At 31.6% G+C, this 18184-nt stretch overlaps 1 protein-coding gene across 10 annotated transcripts in view; it reads left to right on the forward strand.

The window, feature by feature from the left end:
• ADGRL2 (adhesion G protein-coupled receptor L2) overlaps window positions 1-18184 on the forward strand; it is a 180153-nt gene that overhangs the window by 119153 nt on the left and 42816 nt on the right. For all 10 annotated transcript variants that reach the window (XM_039838674.1, XM_039838679.1, XM_039838678.1 and 7 more), the window contains exons 4-5: window positions 6246-6355; window positions 12449-13249. In XM_039838674.1, the coding sequence (XP_039694608.1) occupies window positions 6246-6355; window positions 12449-13249 (911 nt within the window). The remainder of the gene's footprint in view (window positions 1-6245; window positions 6356-12448; window positions 13250-18184) is intronic.

The following is an 18184-nucleotide window of genomic DNA, read 5'->3' on the forward strand; positions in this document are numbered from 1 at the left end:
TTGGGCATTGTACAATTCAAGATTAGAGTTAGAAAAGAAACAAATTTGCATGAATAGTTGAGCCTGTATTTAAAGCTGTATACAGGAAATTATATGTGCAGGAAAGAGTCTGTGGAAAAAAGATATTCTACCTCTTTAAGGTTTGCAAGTCTGTGTCCATTTTATAAGGGAGTACTTATTGTTATTATTGATTTTTTGTTATCGGTAATTCATATTTGTTGAGGGATTGTGCAAAGAGTTTGCCTGCATTATCCTATTTAACCTTAATGACAAACTTCTAAAGAAGGTACTTTGTAAAACATGAGAAAGCTAAGGTTAAAAGGTTTAATACATTGCTGTGAACTCAGAGTTAAGTAAGCAGCTGGGCTGGAACGTAAACCCCAATTCTTTCTGATTCTAAAGCTTCTGCTTTTAAATACTAATCTTCCTGATTAGCAAATGATTTTGCTTCTGAACAGTTAAATGATATGGTATATTGTTGATTTTTGTACAGTTTATTCTCAGATGATAATAAGTAATGTGTGCATTGTGCTTTCTTTAACTTATAGTTTTAAAAGATAAGGAAAAGCATCATATTAATAATTTCTTTGCATTAATATTTCATTAATGATGAAGCACTACTGTTCCCAAAATATAAAAGATGTTTCTTTAAAAACTATACTGTGGTTTATTCTGTGCATGACAATTTCTAAGTAATTTTCATATACAACACGTATGTGAATGAATGAAAATACACATTTATAAAATGACTTTTTACCATTTCCAAATTTTTTGGTACCATTTATCTTAATTTCAAAAAATATTATGAATGCCTTAAAAGTTAATGTTGAAACCTGAGAACATTGATTACATCTGGAAGATAAAAATACTGTTTTAATACTCCTGAGTTTTACCATCTGCTAATTGTGATAGTTGAGAAATTCATTAGATATTACTTGAAGTATTTTTTTCTTACATATTGTGCACAAACTTGGACAATATTACTGATATTATATGTTACACTCAAAATTTTGCTAATAAACAAATATATTGGTATTCTCTTGTGTATAGAAATTAGTAAACTATCAATCTCCAAAATTATTGTTTTATCTTCTTAAGCTTTTGAGATGTGTACATTTGACTTCTTTCTTGAGTAGAATTTTCTCTTATTTAGAGTAGAAAGACATAGGAATGAATATTGAAATAATTTTTATATTTCAGTCTTTTTTCTCCATTCGAAGCAGCTTTATGGTCTATAAAGCAGGATTTAAGATTTTCTTTGTTGTAGTTGATGGGTTTTATGTAAGTCTTATGAATATTAATGTCAAAAATGATATTTTCATTAGGATATTTGGACTCAATAATGTTACAAAACATTTATTATTGGATTTAATTTAGTTACATAGGAATTCTCAGAATGTGTGATACTAGATTTATATTTTAGATTAGTAATAAGATTAGAGTAAAAAATATTTAATATGATAGAAAGTTAAAACCTAAAATAATGTATACAAAAAATATTTGGTGATATTTTGTGATTGTGCTTTTAACCCAGTGATGTGAAATAATGATTAGCTTTTGTCCATATATGCCAACTTTTGGAAATTTTTGAATGTGATTAGATGAAGAATGATTAAGTACTTAGATTTTGAGACCGGATGCAAATGTCCATTTACATCTATTTACTATGTGGTATTAAATCATACGTTATACCCCAGAAATTGCTTAGACATTTTTGCAAGAAAAGCCTTTATGCTTCTTGAGTTCTTTCTAAAAACAATCATACCTTGTAATGTCTTTCTGTAGTTGAACCACTCTATTAAAATTTATTTGAATAAATAAACCCAAAGGTTGGATATAGAAAAATTTGCAGTGATTACAGTGAATATTTATGTTGTTATTGTTATATTTTTAATGATGTTCTCCTAGGGAATATAGTTTAGTTTTATAAATAATCAGAATTATTTCTAGGTTTATTTAGTGTTAGAAATTTTCATTAGCTAGTAAATTTTTAAGAAAAGATTGTTTTTTCCCTCTTAAAAATGGGCTTATGTGTGATGGAGACATGTTTTTAGAAATTGTACTTGTTTGATCCTCTATGTTAGGAATTTATAAATAACTAGCCTGCTTACTCAAAATTTTAGCAACTAAAACCCTTGATTCATATGATCATGCGTACTGGCTGCATAAATCGTACTCATCACTTAATGATTTTCCATTTCACTTGCATTTTATTAAGATTTTGAGAGCAACAACATGCATTGCCATACATACTTATTCTTTACTGAAGTACCTAAACTTTTTTATAACCGAGTTTTTTATTCATTAGAATCACCTGCAGAGCTAGTTAAAATGCTGATTGTTAGGTATCGACCTCCAGTTTCTGACTTTGTTGGTCTCAGGTTGGGCTTGGGAATTCACTTCTAACAAGTTCCCAGTTGATGCGAGTACTCCTGATCTGAGGACCACATTTTGAGAACCAATGCTTTAACTATCCTAATTCATCTGGGTATCTCTACAAATATAAAATAAGTGTTTAAAATATATCTAGTATAATTTTCTATATGATGAACAGTAATTGTATTTCAGGTTGTAATCAAAGACGCACCTTTTTTTGTTGTTGTTGTTAGGTGAGGCAACCCTTGGTTGACCTCACAGATTGCAAGGACCTTGTCAGTTTACAATCCCTTATTTTTTATTTTTTATGCCTACAGCACCTAGTCTTTCTAGGTGGTCTCCCATCTCAGGCCTGACCCTCCTTAGCTTCTGAGATCAGACGAGATTGGGCTTGTTCAGGGTAGCATTGCCGTAGACAACACCTATTTTAAAAACCCTATTTTTTTCTAGTTCTCATTGATAATCAAAATTATGTTTAACACAAGAAAAATGTAGATTATTAATGTAATTCATTGGTATTTGTTACTAAAATATACTGATACTTTAATTGTTAGTACAAGCCTATCTTTACTAATAAAGATATCATTTTTTTCCCCTCCTGGGGGATAGAAGGAGAAAATTATGCCAGAAACTATGCCCAGGGCTGAGAATACAAACAGCTGAATGCCTTTTCTTTCTTGGCTTAGTTTTGACTTTTCATTTTCATTAGAATGAAAGCAGAGCAATTGGTGGGAATTTACTTTGCTTCTATGGCTAACTAATTGTGTTCTTGTTTGTTTTAAATGTTAGTATTTATAATTTTACAATCTTACCAACAGTATATTGGTTAAGGAATTTTCAGATTTTTCTTACTAACAGCTCACATTAGGTATTTCTTTTTACCTTGTGTCCCACTTGTACTGTATTTGGAAACTTAAAGCTGTTTGCTTCATTCATAAAGCAGTAGTATGTCTTTTTATTTCCATCATTTGGTCCTCTAAAAGTTTTGGTTTTCTTTCCCTTGAATCAAAGATACTGGTATGCAAATCTGATATTCTTATACTTTTGTATTCCTCTTCTTGCTGACCCTTTACTATTTTTAGCCTCCAAATATTTTCCCTCAAATTAGTTTCTTGTACTTCCGATAATAAAATGAATATTTTTGACATCTTTCGAATCCATGAATTCTAGAAATCTCCACAATTTTATTTGTAGGAACTCCATTAAATCACTTTACCTTCAATTTTACTTAAGAATATAGCCCTAGAATTAACACTGTCTGCTATGTTAATTCTTAAAATTATGCTCTGTACAATGTGATTATTAATTATGGCAATTGCTTTTGACATTTATTTGAACTTGTAATTTTGGTCACATGCCTAATGCAAAGTTACTCTCAGAAAAAGAGTAAATATGAGCAATTATTTTTCATTTTATGGTATTGGTCTTCTTTCGAACAAAATATAATGGAAGCAGGAATACTTATCCCATGTATACTTCTTGTAAACATACTGCGACTTTGAAAAATATAAAAGAAAAGAAATTTTAAATCCCATATTAAAGTCATGTTTATTCATCAAATCTTCTAGCAAGAAAAACTGGGTAATCTTCAAAGTGTTCCTTATTTTTGAAAAACTAGTATAAATTTCCACATCCTTGGAGCTACAGCCTCCTTTACCATCGTCCTTCATGTTCTTTGTGCATTTTAATCTCAAGTACAATTTCCTTTCTCTCCCACGTGTTCTTAGTTTTGTGGTGTGAGAGGAGGCCTCAGGGGGAAGAGGGGAAAGTGATGAAGTATCTGAAAAGTTTACTCTCAAGTGTAATTATTTTATGGATTTGCTTTCATGAATATCTTTTAGGTATATTTTAAAACCATTTACAACACGTCAGAATTAACATTGTTGAGTGGTTATGAAGTGCATGCTGAGGGAGTATATAAAAGGAATCTCTATCTCGCAGGGAGTTTAGATTACTTTGTTTCTGAAAGGTAGAAAGGGTGATACAAAGGGAGGATCCTCATAGGTATAAATAGATACAAGGAAGGAAATAAAAGAAATTTAGTTTTTGATGGGGCCCAGGTTAGTGGTTGAAACTTTTAAAAAGCAATAGACTCTCTTGTTGCTGTAAAATTTAACAGAGAAGAAAATGAGATATTAGTTGAGACATTAGATATTGACCTATTGAGAAATCTTAAATCCATCTGCTGTTTAAAACTTTAGGATATAAAATTGGTTCTGTGATTCATGTTAAAATAATTCATTTACACCAAATTGAGAACCATTGGCAAAATTTCCTCAAGTGATTGAGCCAATTTAAAAGAAATATAGAATGAGAGTAAAACATGATGTTGCATAAAAATGTGACAGGGTACCATTTACATTGTCCATGCTCTTGAAAATTATTTTGTATGTTACGTTTTTTTTTTTTTAATGTGGCATATATAGTGTTTTAGATTAACTGTCATAAAACATCATTAGTTTAGTATTTGCACAAGCAATATTAGTTATAATTTATTTGATATTTAAGACTTTTCTTTGAAGTTCATTATGTTATACTTTGACCTATAAAATTTACTTTTTTGAGTCTGTAGAAGTTTTCAGGTCTTGCTGCTCTTCAAGGAAAAGTCAACCTGGTTTGAGCTGAAATGGCTCCGGCATGCATAACTTAACAGTACCTACCCCTCTCAAACACACTTCTGCTTCCATTGTTCTTTAGTTAGTTTCTGTGCTAAAAACTGGACTGCTTTTTCATTTTTAAAAATCATTTTACAGTCCAGTTATTTTATGCACTATGGAATATCTTATATTCACATTGTTAAATAAATTTTTTTATAATGCTCTTGTTCTGCTTGTGTTGCCTTAATTTATATACTATTAGAAAATATAAGAAAAGCCTGCAAATGTTACATTCCATTGGATTGTAATTAAGTAAAATTATAAAGGATAGTTCTTGCCTTTACAAAGCTTATAAAAAGATCATTTAGATAAATTTACAGAACTTAAATATATTTTTGCCTGGAATTCTAACTTAATTCCAATAATCTTGATAATTTAATGATACAAAAAAAAAAGTACTTCTAATACTAATATGTAGGACATTCTAGGAATCAAATCAGTGATTTCAGGGATTACTAATTTAAAAAAACCAAGGATCATAGTCATATATTAATAGTGTAACCACATTGATCTATGAAGATAACAAGAATAACAGCAGTGCTTAGACACTCAGTATGTACCAGGCACTGTGCTAAATGCTTTAAATGCATTCTATTATTTATGCAGGCTATAGCATGGAAGGTGAGATCAATTAGCTTGGTATGTGGTATTCGAGATTATAGAAAGTGCCAGTAATAGAAAACTTAACCAAAAAAAAAAAAAAAAACGGATTTAGAAGATAAACTTAAAAACCTGGGTCCTCCTTTGTTTTAATATATGTTGTTAAAACTTACTTCCAAGTTTCAATTTATGATCGTGTGTTTCTGTTCAATCGTAGTACCACTTTTATTGTAATTTTAATTCTTAAATATGGTCAGTATCCTGATAAGTTTCTTTTTCCAGTACATGTTAAAATTGAATTATGTTAAAATTGAATATGTTAAAAATTTCAATTAAAATATATAGTAGAATAATAGAAAACTGCTGGCTATTTTCTTTTTACTTCGAGTTAAAGTTTAGTGTAACCCATGATAGAGAAATATTACAACATAAAGAAAATATGATTTTTTTAACTCTTAAATAATGAAGAGCAACCTAATATCAATTGAATTTTTAGTTTTTTGGTACTAGTTGCTTGAGGTAAAAATGAATCATTTTTCTATTCTATTTCTTTAGTAAAAATATACAAGTAACTTATTATGTCACGCTAGTTTGATTTGTTTTGTTTTCCAGGTGCAACAACCGAACACAGTGCATAGTAGTTACTGGGTCAGATGTTTTTCCTGATCCATGTCCTGGAACATACAAATATCTCGAAGTCCAGTATGAATGTGTCCCTTACAGTAAGTATGAAGTCTGTATTTTTCACTTTCTCCACATTCCTCGTTGATGCTGAAAGACTACACATGTGAAAGAAGCATATGTTTATGGCCTACAAAACCATTATGCATGCAGAGCACTAACAGACTCGGGCCTCCAATTAGCTTCATGAAGTGTGGAAGGAAGCCATAGTGTGATGCTGGCCAAGTGTCTGTCTGTGTTCTTAAGTGTTTGGCTTTTAAGGCTAGTGTTTTTCCAGAAAACAAACTTGAATTAGCTATTCAATAGGGCAGATAGAAATCTGTACTTTTGCCCGATACCAGTTGCTGACAAATTAGTTTGGCTCACAGTTTTGTAAAGAAGGAATTGACTTTGGTTTTAATCGTGAGCTACTTGAATGGCTACCTGCTGCTGTGGTAACTTTAGTGCCTGGTAAAAGCTACCGTTGCAGTAACTGAGGCAAGTGCTTTCCTTTTTGTTTCTTTGTCCTTAAGGGAGCATTTCTTTATTAGATTCAGTGATGAAATTTAACACTAAATAAAATAGATACAGTAAAACCTTACACACATTTCTATTTTTAATTTGGCACATCCATTTTTAGTAAAAAATGGATGTACTTATAGAGTGGTCTTTAATTCAATTGGAAATTTCATAAGTAGGCTTCAGCTAATGTTCTAATTCTGTGTAGTTTCCCTCTTAATCTCAAAATTCATACTTCTAAGTTGTATTCTGTACTTTCAGTATACATTTGAGATAACTAAAAAGTTTCAGTGTATTACTTGATTTTCATAAGCTAGTTTGTTTGATAGTGTTCTTGTCTTCTTTACTTTTTAAATTGGGAAAAAAACGAGTCATGACACCTTAATTCATAGGCATTTAAATTAAAAGTACTTTAGGGGCAGTTTTATTGATTTGAGATATTTTTCTACACTTCCCTCTTAAAAAACTATTGGATTCAAACTAATGAAATTGCTTTTTCCAGAACCTCAAAAACTATCACTACTTCTGATAGATTCGTGTGTCCAAACCATCAATATTTCTAAAACCAAAGGGTCGAATTCTGATAGATTTACTATGTCCAGTATGGTAGTAAAACATTCTTATATATCTTGTGAATGCTCTTTCTCTCTCTTTTCTGCCCACAGTTTGATAAATTTGCTTTTTGTGGGGTATCAGTTAAAGGCCAAACACAGATGATCTTTTCTTTTCATTCCTGCTCTGTGTTCCTGTGTTACTGTGAAATGGATGCTTTTTTATGTTTGCAGTATTTTCTATACCGTTTGTAGGATTGGAAGCCTACTGAGTGCACTGATCTTGATATCATTTCTCCTGTGTGTTGGTGGCTTACATAATCATTCTGCTGTGCCACTAGAGGAACATTATATTCTTTTGAGCTAACCAAAATTTTGTTCCGTAAAGTCACTTTCACTTGAATTTAGCATGGTTTCTGTCCTCAAATTAGAAAAGGAATACAGCATCCATTCCCAAACAGTGGAATCAGTCAGAGCTGCCAAGAATTGTGTCTTTCTGGAGCCTGTTCCTGTAACCTAGTCTATAGACCAAGAACAGTGTTAAGCAAATATTATTTTCAGACTCTTAAGTTATTTCTTGCGCTGTTTATGAAAGGAAAATGTGGATATCTTCTGGAACATCTAACTTGCAAAATTTTACTTTTTCAGTTCTCCAGAAGTATTGTACTTTGTGCACTAAACTTGCAAATAGCTATCCTCAGAGAAGTATTTGTTCTTTTTAGTTTTTGTCCTTTAAAAAAACACAGGAATTAATTTGCTGTTACCTTTCTAGATGATTGCACAAGGCAGAAATAAGTGTATGGCTTTTTAACTACTCCTTGCTAAAGAATTGAAGTAATTATAATTCCTATATACTGTATAGTAGTGACACACTATCAATTATATGATTTTCACTAACATTAAAATATAATACAAAGGATCTGTTTAGATTATTCTGATCTGATGTAGGACTATTTATTTCTTTATTTCTTTTCCCCTCTTTTGTTAAAGGTTCTGTCCATTGTACCCATCCCTTACACTTGCTTTTATTTTAATCCCGTAGCTTTCATTTTCCCCTTGTTTTAATAGTGTTTCTGTACTGACAATATTTGCATACCTGTTTTACACTATACTTGATAAAATTTGTCACCATCTGGTAATATTTGTGTCCCTTGCCATCTTGTTTATATTAGTTTCTGTCCAGGGCAAATTCTCCAGGAGCTTGTACATCCCGAACTGTTTCCTCCTCTTTTAAAGAAACTTCAGAAATTTTCCATTGTTTCTGAAAATTTTATAATGAATTTACTCAACAGAATCCATTAGGAATGCTGTTTGTTTTACTTTGTATGTTTATAGACAGGCACATATATTATATTTGACATTTCTACTTGCCCACATAATGTCTATGTCGAAAATATCTGTGTACTGGGCATCCTTTATCATTAACGGAAGTGTTATTAATTGAATATATGTGTTTAAAATAATCTATAAAGATCTTGTAGAATAAAGTAGAATAATCATATTGGAAATTGATGTTCTATAGGTTGGATTTGGTTTTGTTTTTTGCACCCTCTTATTTCAAATTATCATTAAATTATAAAAAATATGTTATAACTTTAGCTACAAGTTTTATTTGATTAAAAAAAATAACCATTACTATTGATTAAATTTCATTAAGTAAACTTGAGATTATTCGAAATAAAATAGTGTGTCACTTCAGATATAGAGTATACAGGCTTGAGTTTGTTTGAGTCAGTTCTTGTTTTGCATATCCATGTACTCCTCCACTGATGTTAGCAGGTCATGTATTTGTGTTTGTTTGGTCTATAGATTAGTAAACATATTGTTAAGATTTAACTCATACAGTCTCTTAAGACAAGTTGCAGTATATATTTGGCATGTGATGAAGAATGCTAATTTCATTAATTATGATTTTATATTCTGGATTGATAGAATTTTGGCTGATTTGACAAATACTTATGCTTTGGGTTTTCATAAAAATTGAAATTTAAGGCATTTATTTTAAATCTCCATATCTTATTTGAGTCATTAATCATCAAAGATTTTATCTAATTATTTTTCATCTTTACATTTGGGTATTTTCAAATTTCATCAGAATTATAAATTATATACAATTTATATTCATTTTATTTTTAGTATAAATATGAGTTAAATCACAAAAGAAGACTTTTCTATTTAATATTTTGCCGAGTAACTGCACTGCCATTTTAGTTAATCAAATAATAAAACCCAGCCATTTTCAATTACTGTAAAACAAAATATACTTTCTACATTTTTTATTGAACTTGTTTTAAGTTTTGTTTTAAGTACATTACATTTTAGTGTATTATTTTCATCTTTTACATTTAATTGATTTATTTCAGTAAAAGCATTCTTTCCTAAAAGAAAAAGAAAAGAAAAAAGAATATAGCCATATGTAAATATGCTCTGAGTAGTCACAACACTAATGATTTCTCTTATCCTCATTTTCCTACTATGCCCTTCCGTTATTGATTCTAAGCAGGTATAATATTGCTCTTCACTGAGGAGTAATTTTAGGACTAGTGGTTTATAAAAAAAAGAACTGTTTCATGTCAGTAACACTGAATTTTTTCTTTTTATTGGATGCAGTCAGAATTACACACTATAGAGCAAGTATGTTTCCTGAAAGTAGTTAAATAGACCAAATGGGGTGGGGGAGGTAGTGGCTTAATGTGGAAAGGTATATGCTATTCCAATGGCAAAAATACGTGTGCAGTATGTTTTTCCCACAGGTATTTCAGGAGGTCAGTTTTTAATCCTGATGAATTATTGTAATTTTAAAAAATTAATCAAGCTAAGACATCTTAATGAAATGTTCAAGTACGGTATCTTTGAGTAATCAATCTGGAGATACAGTATCAGCACACCCTAATGCATTTTAATAAGGGAAGAAGGAGAAGCACAGACATTAATCTGGTCACTTTATGAAATTCAGGCAACATACTTCAAAGCCTACATACAATCTAAAATAGTACTTTATGGTTATTAGTCACCAGGATACTCTTTACCAACAAGAATCTCATGTAGTGCCCTTCCTAACTGCATAATCCATTTCTTTAAACTTCCTAGAGGGAGAATTTTTTTTCGCATATAATTCTACTAATCAGGTTTGTTTTATGAAAGCATTTACCTTTTATCGGGTCTGTGGAGTCAAGGTATTTGCTTTGAATGCTCGGTATGATTGTTGTTGCATGCTAGCTTGCTTTCTGTGTAATTTGATAATAGTAGACAATGTCAAAATAAGCTAACCATAATTCTTTCTTCCTTTTTCTCCTTGCCTACTGTGCTTGCTTTTTCCTTGTATGTATTTTGCTTATTTTATTTTAATAGTCTTAGTATGACAAGTTTGAGATATGTAATATAGAGACTTTAATGAGAATTTTATAATATAAAGTATATGTAAACCTAAATAAGTAAATTTACTAATTATTAGTTGGAAAGAAATGTACTACCTTACCCCAGCCTTCAAAATCCCTATTGGGGTAGGTGGGGGAGATTTTTATGTTCCTGTAAAGGAGGCATTGCTTTTTTTTTTTTATGGTTAAGATTAATTTTCCCAGAAATAGAAAATAATAAAAAAAAATTGAAACACATACTGAGATGCATAATTATATATTTTTTCTTACATAAATATCTTTTAAAAAATGTTAAAATGTAGCCATATCTACAATCATTAAATTTGACCTAAGCTCCAAAACTGAGTTGCCATTTTTATAAATATATAAAATAAATGATATACCAATGCATGCATTTGTGTCTATAGCATATATGTATATATAAAGTAAAACTTGAATGCTGAATGACCTTGGAAAGGCAGGAGTATACCGTGCATTAGTGAAGAATTTCATTATTTATTCAGGTACACTAAGTGAAGCAGCATGCCAACATATTTGTATTGCCTCCTTAATCTACTAAAATGATTGATCCATGTTCTTTTATGTAACTTTAGAATCTTTCTCCTGCTAGGTTTTCCTGTTGTGTGTTTCTCTTTGTCCAAAGTAGTGCAGCTCTTATTCTTCCTATATTTAGCATCTATTACGAATTCAGTCTTAGACTAATAGTCAATTTATTTTAATCTTTTTTCTTTTTTCCTTGCACTTTTTATTTTTCTTCCGATGCTTAAAATAGAAGTGGAGCAAAAAGGTAAATAACGTATACAGTCTGAACCCCAGCTCCCTGTTATGTGCCTTATGGATGTTACCTCCTCCCTTCCCTTCCCCCACAACACTCCTGACATTAAAATAATCAGCAGGATCTCATAAATGCACCTCATAAAGAAGTCGACTGTTTGCAATGAAATTATATGACTGCTAAATCTGGTAATGGGATAAAAATTCTGAAGTCAGCGAGGGGGAACTGTCCTTTCTCTGTTTCTTTTTCACCCTTTATCTCTTTTTCTGACACCCTTGGATATTTTATTATTAAAGTGTCATCTTGCCTGGTCTCCAGAACCCTCTCCATAGCATGCCGTGGTTACAGGGTCTCCTGGTCCTTTCATCACTGCTTTCCTTGTATTTACTTTACTCTGCTCCTAATTGCATTTTCCGAATATTTATGTTTCTTCAATTGAAGCTCCTTTGTTTTCTATCTAACTTCTGTAAAAGTTCTCAATAAGCCTTCACATGGGTTTTGTCTGTTTGTTTTATTTGTTTTGTTTTGATGTTTTGCTTTCGGGGGCTGCACAAGTGGGCCTGGGAAGGGAGGGTACAAAGTTTGGACTTAAATAAACTACTTTGTATGCCATTAAGCACAAAGCTCAAAGTTTTAAAGCATAAATACCAAATTAAAAGATAAAAACACATAGCAAAAATGTAAGTTCTCAGCTCAATTATGAATGAACTTAAACTTAGGTTTATATTTGTGAAAATAAACACCAGCCACTTTTTATGCTGGTACATCGATTATGGTAACTTGAGAAAAAAAGGGGTAGTACTTGTATTAAGTATAAATTTTGGTAAAATTGAATGTTAATAAAATGAATTTTTCTTTTTTGATCATTAAAACTTAAGTTTAATTTTTTTTTTTAACTTGGCTTAATTCTTGTCTTTTCTCTGTGACTGTTAGTTTTTGTGTGCCCTGGGACCTTGAAAGCAATTGTGGACTCACCATGTATATATGAAGCTGAGCAAAAGGCAGGTGCTTGGTGCAAGGACCCTCTTCAGGCTGCAGATAAAATTTATTTCATGCCCTGGACTCCTTATCGTACCGATACTTTAATAGAATATGCTTCTTTAGAAGATTTCCAAAGCAGTCGCCAAACAACAACATATAAACTTCCAAATCGAGTAGATGGTACTGGATTTGTGGTATATGATGGTGCTGTCTTCTTTAACAAAGAACGAACGAGAAATATTGTGAAATTTGATTTGAGGACTAGAATTAAGAGTGGAGAGGCCATAATTAATTATGCCAACTATCATGATACCTCACCATATAGATGGGGAGGAAAGACTGATATCGACCTAGCAGTTGATGAAAACGGCTTATGGGTCATTTATGCCACTGAACAGAACAATGGAATGATAGTTATTAGCCAGCTGAATCCATACACTCTTCGATTCGAAGCAACGTGGGAGACTGTATATGACAAACGTGCTGCATCGAATGCTTTTATGATCTGCGGAGTCCTCTATGTGGTCAGATCAGTTTATCAAGACAATGAGAGTGAAACAGGCAAGAACGCAATTGATTACATTTACAATACTCGATTAAACCGAGGAGAATATGTAGATGTTCCCTTCCCCAACCAGTACCAGTATATTGCTGCAGTGGATTACAATCCTAGAGATAACCAACTCTACGTGTGGAACAATAACTTTATTTTACGATATTCTCTGGAATTTGGTCCACCTGATCCTGCCCAAGGTAAGAATATTTGCTTGCTAATGTGTGTATCTTTTGTGAACTTTTGTTACTTACTTGTAAAAGACTTCTGTAATGTTTTTTCTGTTTATTTTTCTTTCCCTTTTTTATAGTTAAAGCACAAAAGATAATGTAACTTTTTCTGTTGTTATATAGTGTGTACAATTTAGCCTTTAGTCCCTTTTTTTTTTTTTTTCTGAATTTCTTCACTTTAAATGTCGGCTCCAAACAATTGTAGCATCATTGGTCATTTAGTTTTTCATTGCTAAAAATGTAATACCAGGTACAAACCTGTTAGCATTGTGTTTTTTACCCTCTCTGACTTCTGAATTGATTACAATCTATGTACAGACCTTTTAACTTCTCGGCGCCAGTGGTTAAGAGAAATATGTGTTAGAAAGTCCCAGGAGAATTGCTAGGCTTGATGTACAATGCCAGGCATGTTTGGAAGTTTTGTCGTCTGCTCTCTGAGTAGGAGAGGAAGTCATCCAACATTTTCCTAGATCATCATGTAAAATTACACATTTTTATTTCCTGATAAACTACTGACAGTTTTAGCTCAGTTTTCTGTTGACTCAACTGCTACCCATGGACTAAACATTAAATGATCCCGAGTGATGATTTATGAAAGGGGATCTGCTAGCGCTGTTTTTATTTGTGCTCTCTTTGGGTAACTCTTTGGGAGATCATGACTTCAAGAAATATGCTAAATTTTTGGACATACATTTTAGTTTATCAAGTGAATCCAGTTATATGGGAAACAATTTTTGAGAGTAAATTAAATGAATATTTCATTAAAACAAGATTACCTCATATTCATGATAAAGGAATAACCCATTGTATTACAGAGCATGCACTAATTATGTCTTTTCTCTTTGAACAATAGTATTTGTGTTTTAAAGATATGAATATTTCAATTTACTAAGTTAATTGGAATGCTCACATTATTGTTGCTTCAGAATTTTAGGAACCAGAATATTCTTTCGAGTGATTATATCAATCTCTTTAACAAGGTGGCACAGAAAGTATTATCTTTTTCTTCTGTTTAAGCAGTATACATCCACACATATAAACATAATTATGTGTACCCACATATTTTTTATAATATAAGGTTACTAAGTTCTAAATATTGTCATAGGATCAGAACCTCAGAAGCAAAAATCACAACCTTTTGAAGCTGAATTTTTTATTAGAGTCATAGAATACCAAATATGTGATTTTTGTTCATAAAATAAGAACAAGAAAGACAATGACTTCGTGCAAGATACCTTTTTCTCTAATTCATATATGTTTAGAACATTTTGGCTTAAAATTTTAGTAGTAATGCACTGTTTTTAAATGTTCAATTAAATCTTCTTTTAGGGCATAAAAAAACTTTACTGATATATCTTAGAACCATTTATTTTTATAGTTGGACATATCTTTTTTTCTCTTCAGGCCAGCAAGTTGGGATATTTCCTTTATCTCAGTTGTTTTTCTAAAAACTAGTGCCATGCTTCTCCTTTATTCTACAGGTTTATAAAAGGCAGATGTCAGGAACTGACAAAATTTGTACTGATATTTGTGTTAACATTTTTCGTAACTTGTATTATCCTTATAGCCATTACATTTGTCTTGGGTGGTAGTAAATCTCTTCCCCTCCATTAGAAAAATAAGAAAGAAAACACTTTTAGAAAATATAAATTCATAATCGGGCAACACCTGAAAGATTCTGAATAAAGTTGAGTGCAGATTCAGTTCAACAAAGAATCATTGCCCCATCCACTTGTCACACAAGTACTTCGTTTAGTACAAGATGACTAATAATGTCATTTTCCACATATGGCTTATATTTTAGTGCATAATTTGTTCCATTTTAGATGAAAAAGTCTTTGATAATTTAGATGCTTTTTGGAAAGAGTGGTTACCAGCTTTGAAAATGAGAAACTTACACATATTCGGTAACTATGTTCCTACAGCTGTGTTTCATTATCCAAAATAGTTAGCTATTTTTTAAAATTATTTCTCCCAAGTTAGCCATTCTTAAATATTCCCAGAAAGTGAAAATTCACATTGACCTCTTATTTAAACCCTTAGTGGTAAAAAGTTTTATCTGACCTAAATTTTTCTTGCCGCTGTTTGAATCCTGTTATCTTATTCTCTCCTTATAATTTATCTTCATATACTTTTAGAGAGACTCCTGTCTCTGTCATCCAGGATGCGTGCTGATATCTAGATAAGGCCTTGCAGAACTGTTCTGGACCATAAATTTAGGTCAAACCAATAAGCCACTGTCAACTTTCCAGAAGCAAGATCCAAGAACTGATGGGACAGAGCAGTGAGAGATCATGTTCTCTGCCTGCCATACAAAGCAGTGATTGAGTGGATTGACTGAAATTCACAAGTCTTATGTACTGGATTTGCTAATATATGTTACCAAAGCTTATAATGTGCTATAAAATTATCCATTCCTTTCATTTTTCAGTGTAGACTGCTTCATATTGTATTAGTTTCAATATTTTTTCCCATTTATAAATACAAGCCTTTTATTTCTAACGGTACAAGTATACTATTTCTTTGCCTCGATCCTAGTTTTTGAATAAATCTTTCTTTTTTTCTTTGAATTTCCAGCTTTTTGTGATCTGCATATAGCTCATTTGCTCTAATCCTCTAAATTATGTCCATTTTTCCTCTTTCACCTTCTTCCTTTCTAAAGTGAGCTTAGAAAAAGCCCATTTCAGTCTTATTTTTTAACTCTTTTCTGTTTCTTAATTTGAATTACTTTAGTTTACTTTTTCTGCCTGCAAATTTGATATACCAAATATTTCTGAAAAATATTGTGTCTTAGATTTTGACAGCTCCTGAATAATTACCCTAATTATTAAGTATGACACATATGAGAGAAAATTTTTATCAACAGTGCCAGTTAGGTTTATTTTTTTAAGGACCTATTTAGCATAGAATACATATTTCTTGAAACATCTTCCCATTGACAATAAATGTTTTCAATAAAAAATGACCAATAGTTTTAAACATTAAATAAGGATAAATTTAATGAATATGCAGTTTTGCTTTACCAGGCTACAGATTAACTTGAGCTGGAGTTCATTCAGCGACTAATGGGTGAGTTCTTGGACCTGAATGATGGAAATATCCTACTCTTAGAAAAAATAGATATTGTACTTAAATCTTTTTATACAGGAAAAAGCTGGCAATAAATAGCAAGTTCTTAGTAAACTACCATAGTAAATTGAACCATTTTTATATGTGTTTGTCGACATCTTTATGGGTCCCTATTAATATATTTATTAGCATTTTATTAGCACTGTTTCTAGGTCTCTCTACTAAAATGATAATAGTAGACAATGCTAAATCAGTTAATCTAGATGTTTGATACAGCATCCTGATAAGTGGGGTAGAGCTCTGTAAAGTAGGGTTTGAATTTCAAATATAATTCTGTTGGGAGTTCCATATTTTCTATTACCATTTATAGAATATTCTAGAGTTTTGACCCTTTTACCACGTAAGTTTCAGTATGAAACTTTATTGTTTATTACTCCAGCATTAGGCTATCTTTCCACACCTTTTCTTCTTTTAGAGATTGACACAGAACACAATATCAGTTAAGTGTTCCAAAATAAGGGCGGATGGCTTTGTGGAATGCCATACTTTTCCAGAGTCTATGAAAATCTTTTAACTAGTAAAGCTAGAAAAGTAAGATCATAGCAGTTAAGAGTATGGAAAAGTAACCTTGAACAAATTGTTTAGCCTTCTTCACCATGGCTCAGTTTCCTCATCTGTAAAAGAAAGATGATCATAATGCCTACTTTATGGGTTTGTGGTAAGGATGAAAAAAGGTGATCTGACATTCCTTGAATGGCAATTAGCATAGCATCTCTCACATAAGTTCTGAATAAGTGTGAGTTTTTATCAGATGCCCTGTCTTCACCTATGGAAAGAAATACTAATTTTTAGAAATAACTCTGCATTTCTAGCTTCAACCTTATATAAAAAAATTGCTTTCCTTGAAGTTGCTAAACGTTAGCCTTGCAAAATCCCAGAAATTCTGGTTATCCTTCAAAAAAGTTTAATTTTGCCACTTAAAGTTTATTTTCACGATAACCCAATATTTTATTTACTTGCCTTCAAAGAATGTGTTGATTCCTTTAAACTTCTTTTGATGAACAAAAAGTGAAAAGGTATGAAAATTATCAAAAAAAAAACCTCATGGAAGCAGACCGCAGAATGTTGCATGAAATGTTATGCATTTATTAGAGGTCATTTTATTACCTATTCTCACTGCTATTATGAATCTTTGCTGATGCTTAGCTAACAGATCAGTAATTCTAGGATTGTTCATTTGTATTTCAGTGATTAAATGCGTCCTAATTAGTACAGTGTTGTGGGGTACATAAGATGGTGTAGTGCTGAACCACTTCGCTCTACCCTTTTCTCATATTGCTCCAATTCTCTACTTTCCTTTAAAATTGGATTCAGCAGCAGTCATTTGACATATGCAAAAGCTTGTGATGCTTTTGACAAATGTTAATTGAGAAAGCACTGAAAGCCTGGCTGCATTGTAATCAAAAGAAAATTACGGAGGTTTAACAAGATGTCAGGCAAGCGCTTTACAGAAAAAGATAGACGGGTTTGAATGGTTCCTACAGCAGCTGGCTGGGCATGACGTTTGACTAACGTACACCGGCATCTCTCATCTGGCCAATGAATTATGCCCTGGAAACAAAACATATGCTTAAGAAGTTTCCCTGGTTATAGAAGGAAAAAAGAAGTAGAAAGTGTGTAGTGCACTTATTGATAACAAGATGTTTGTCACTACGAAAGAACTAATAACTAGTTTTTCTGGTAAACAGCATACTCTGTCAGTAGTTTCAGAATTGTATAAACAACTGTTTATGGACTAGAGCTTAAAACATTAAACATAATGATAATAGGAACTTG

This window comes from Pteropus medius, unplaced genomic scaffold, assembly GCF_902729225.1.
Source record: "Pteropus medius unplaced genomic scaffold, Ma_sr-lr_union100, whole genome shotgun sequence".
In the NCBI taxonomy this organism is placed as follows: domain Eukaryota; kingdom Metazoa; phylum Chordata; class Mammalia; order Chiroptera; family Pteropodidae; genus Pteropus; species Pteropus medius.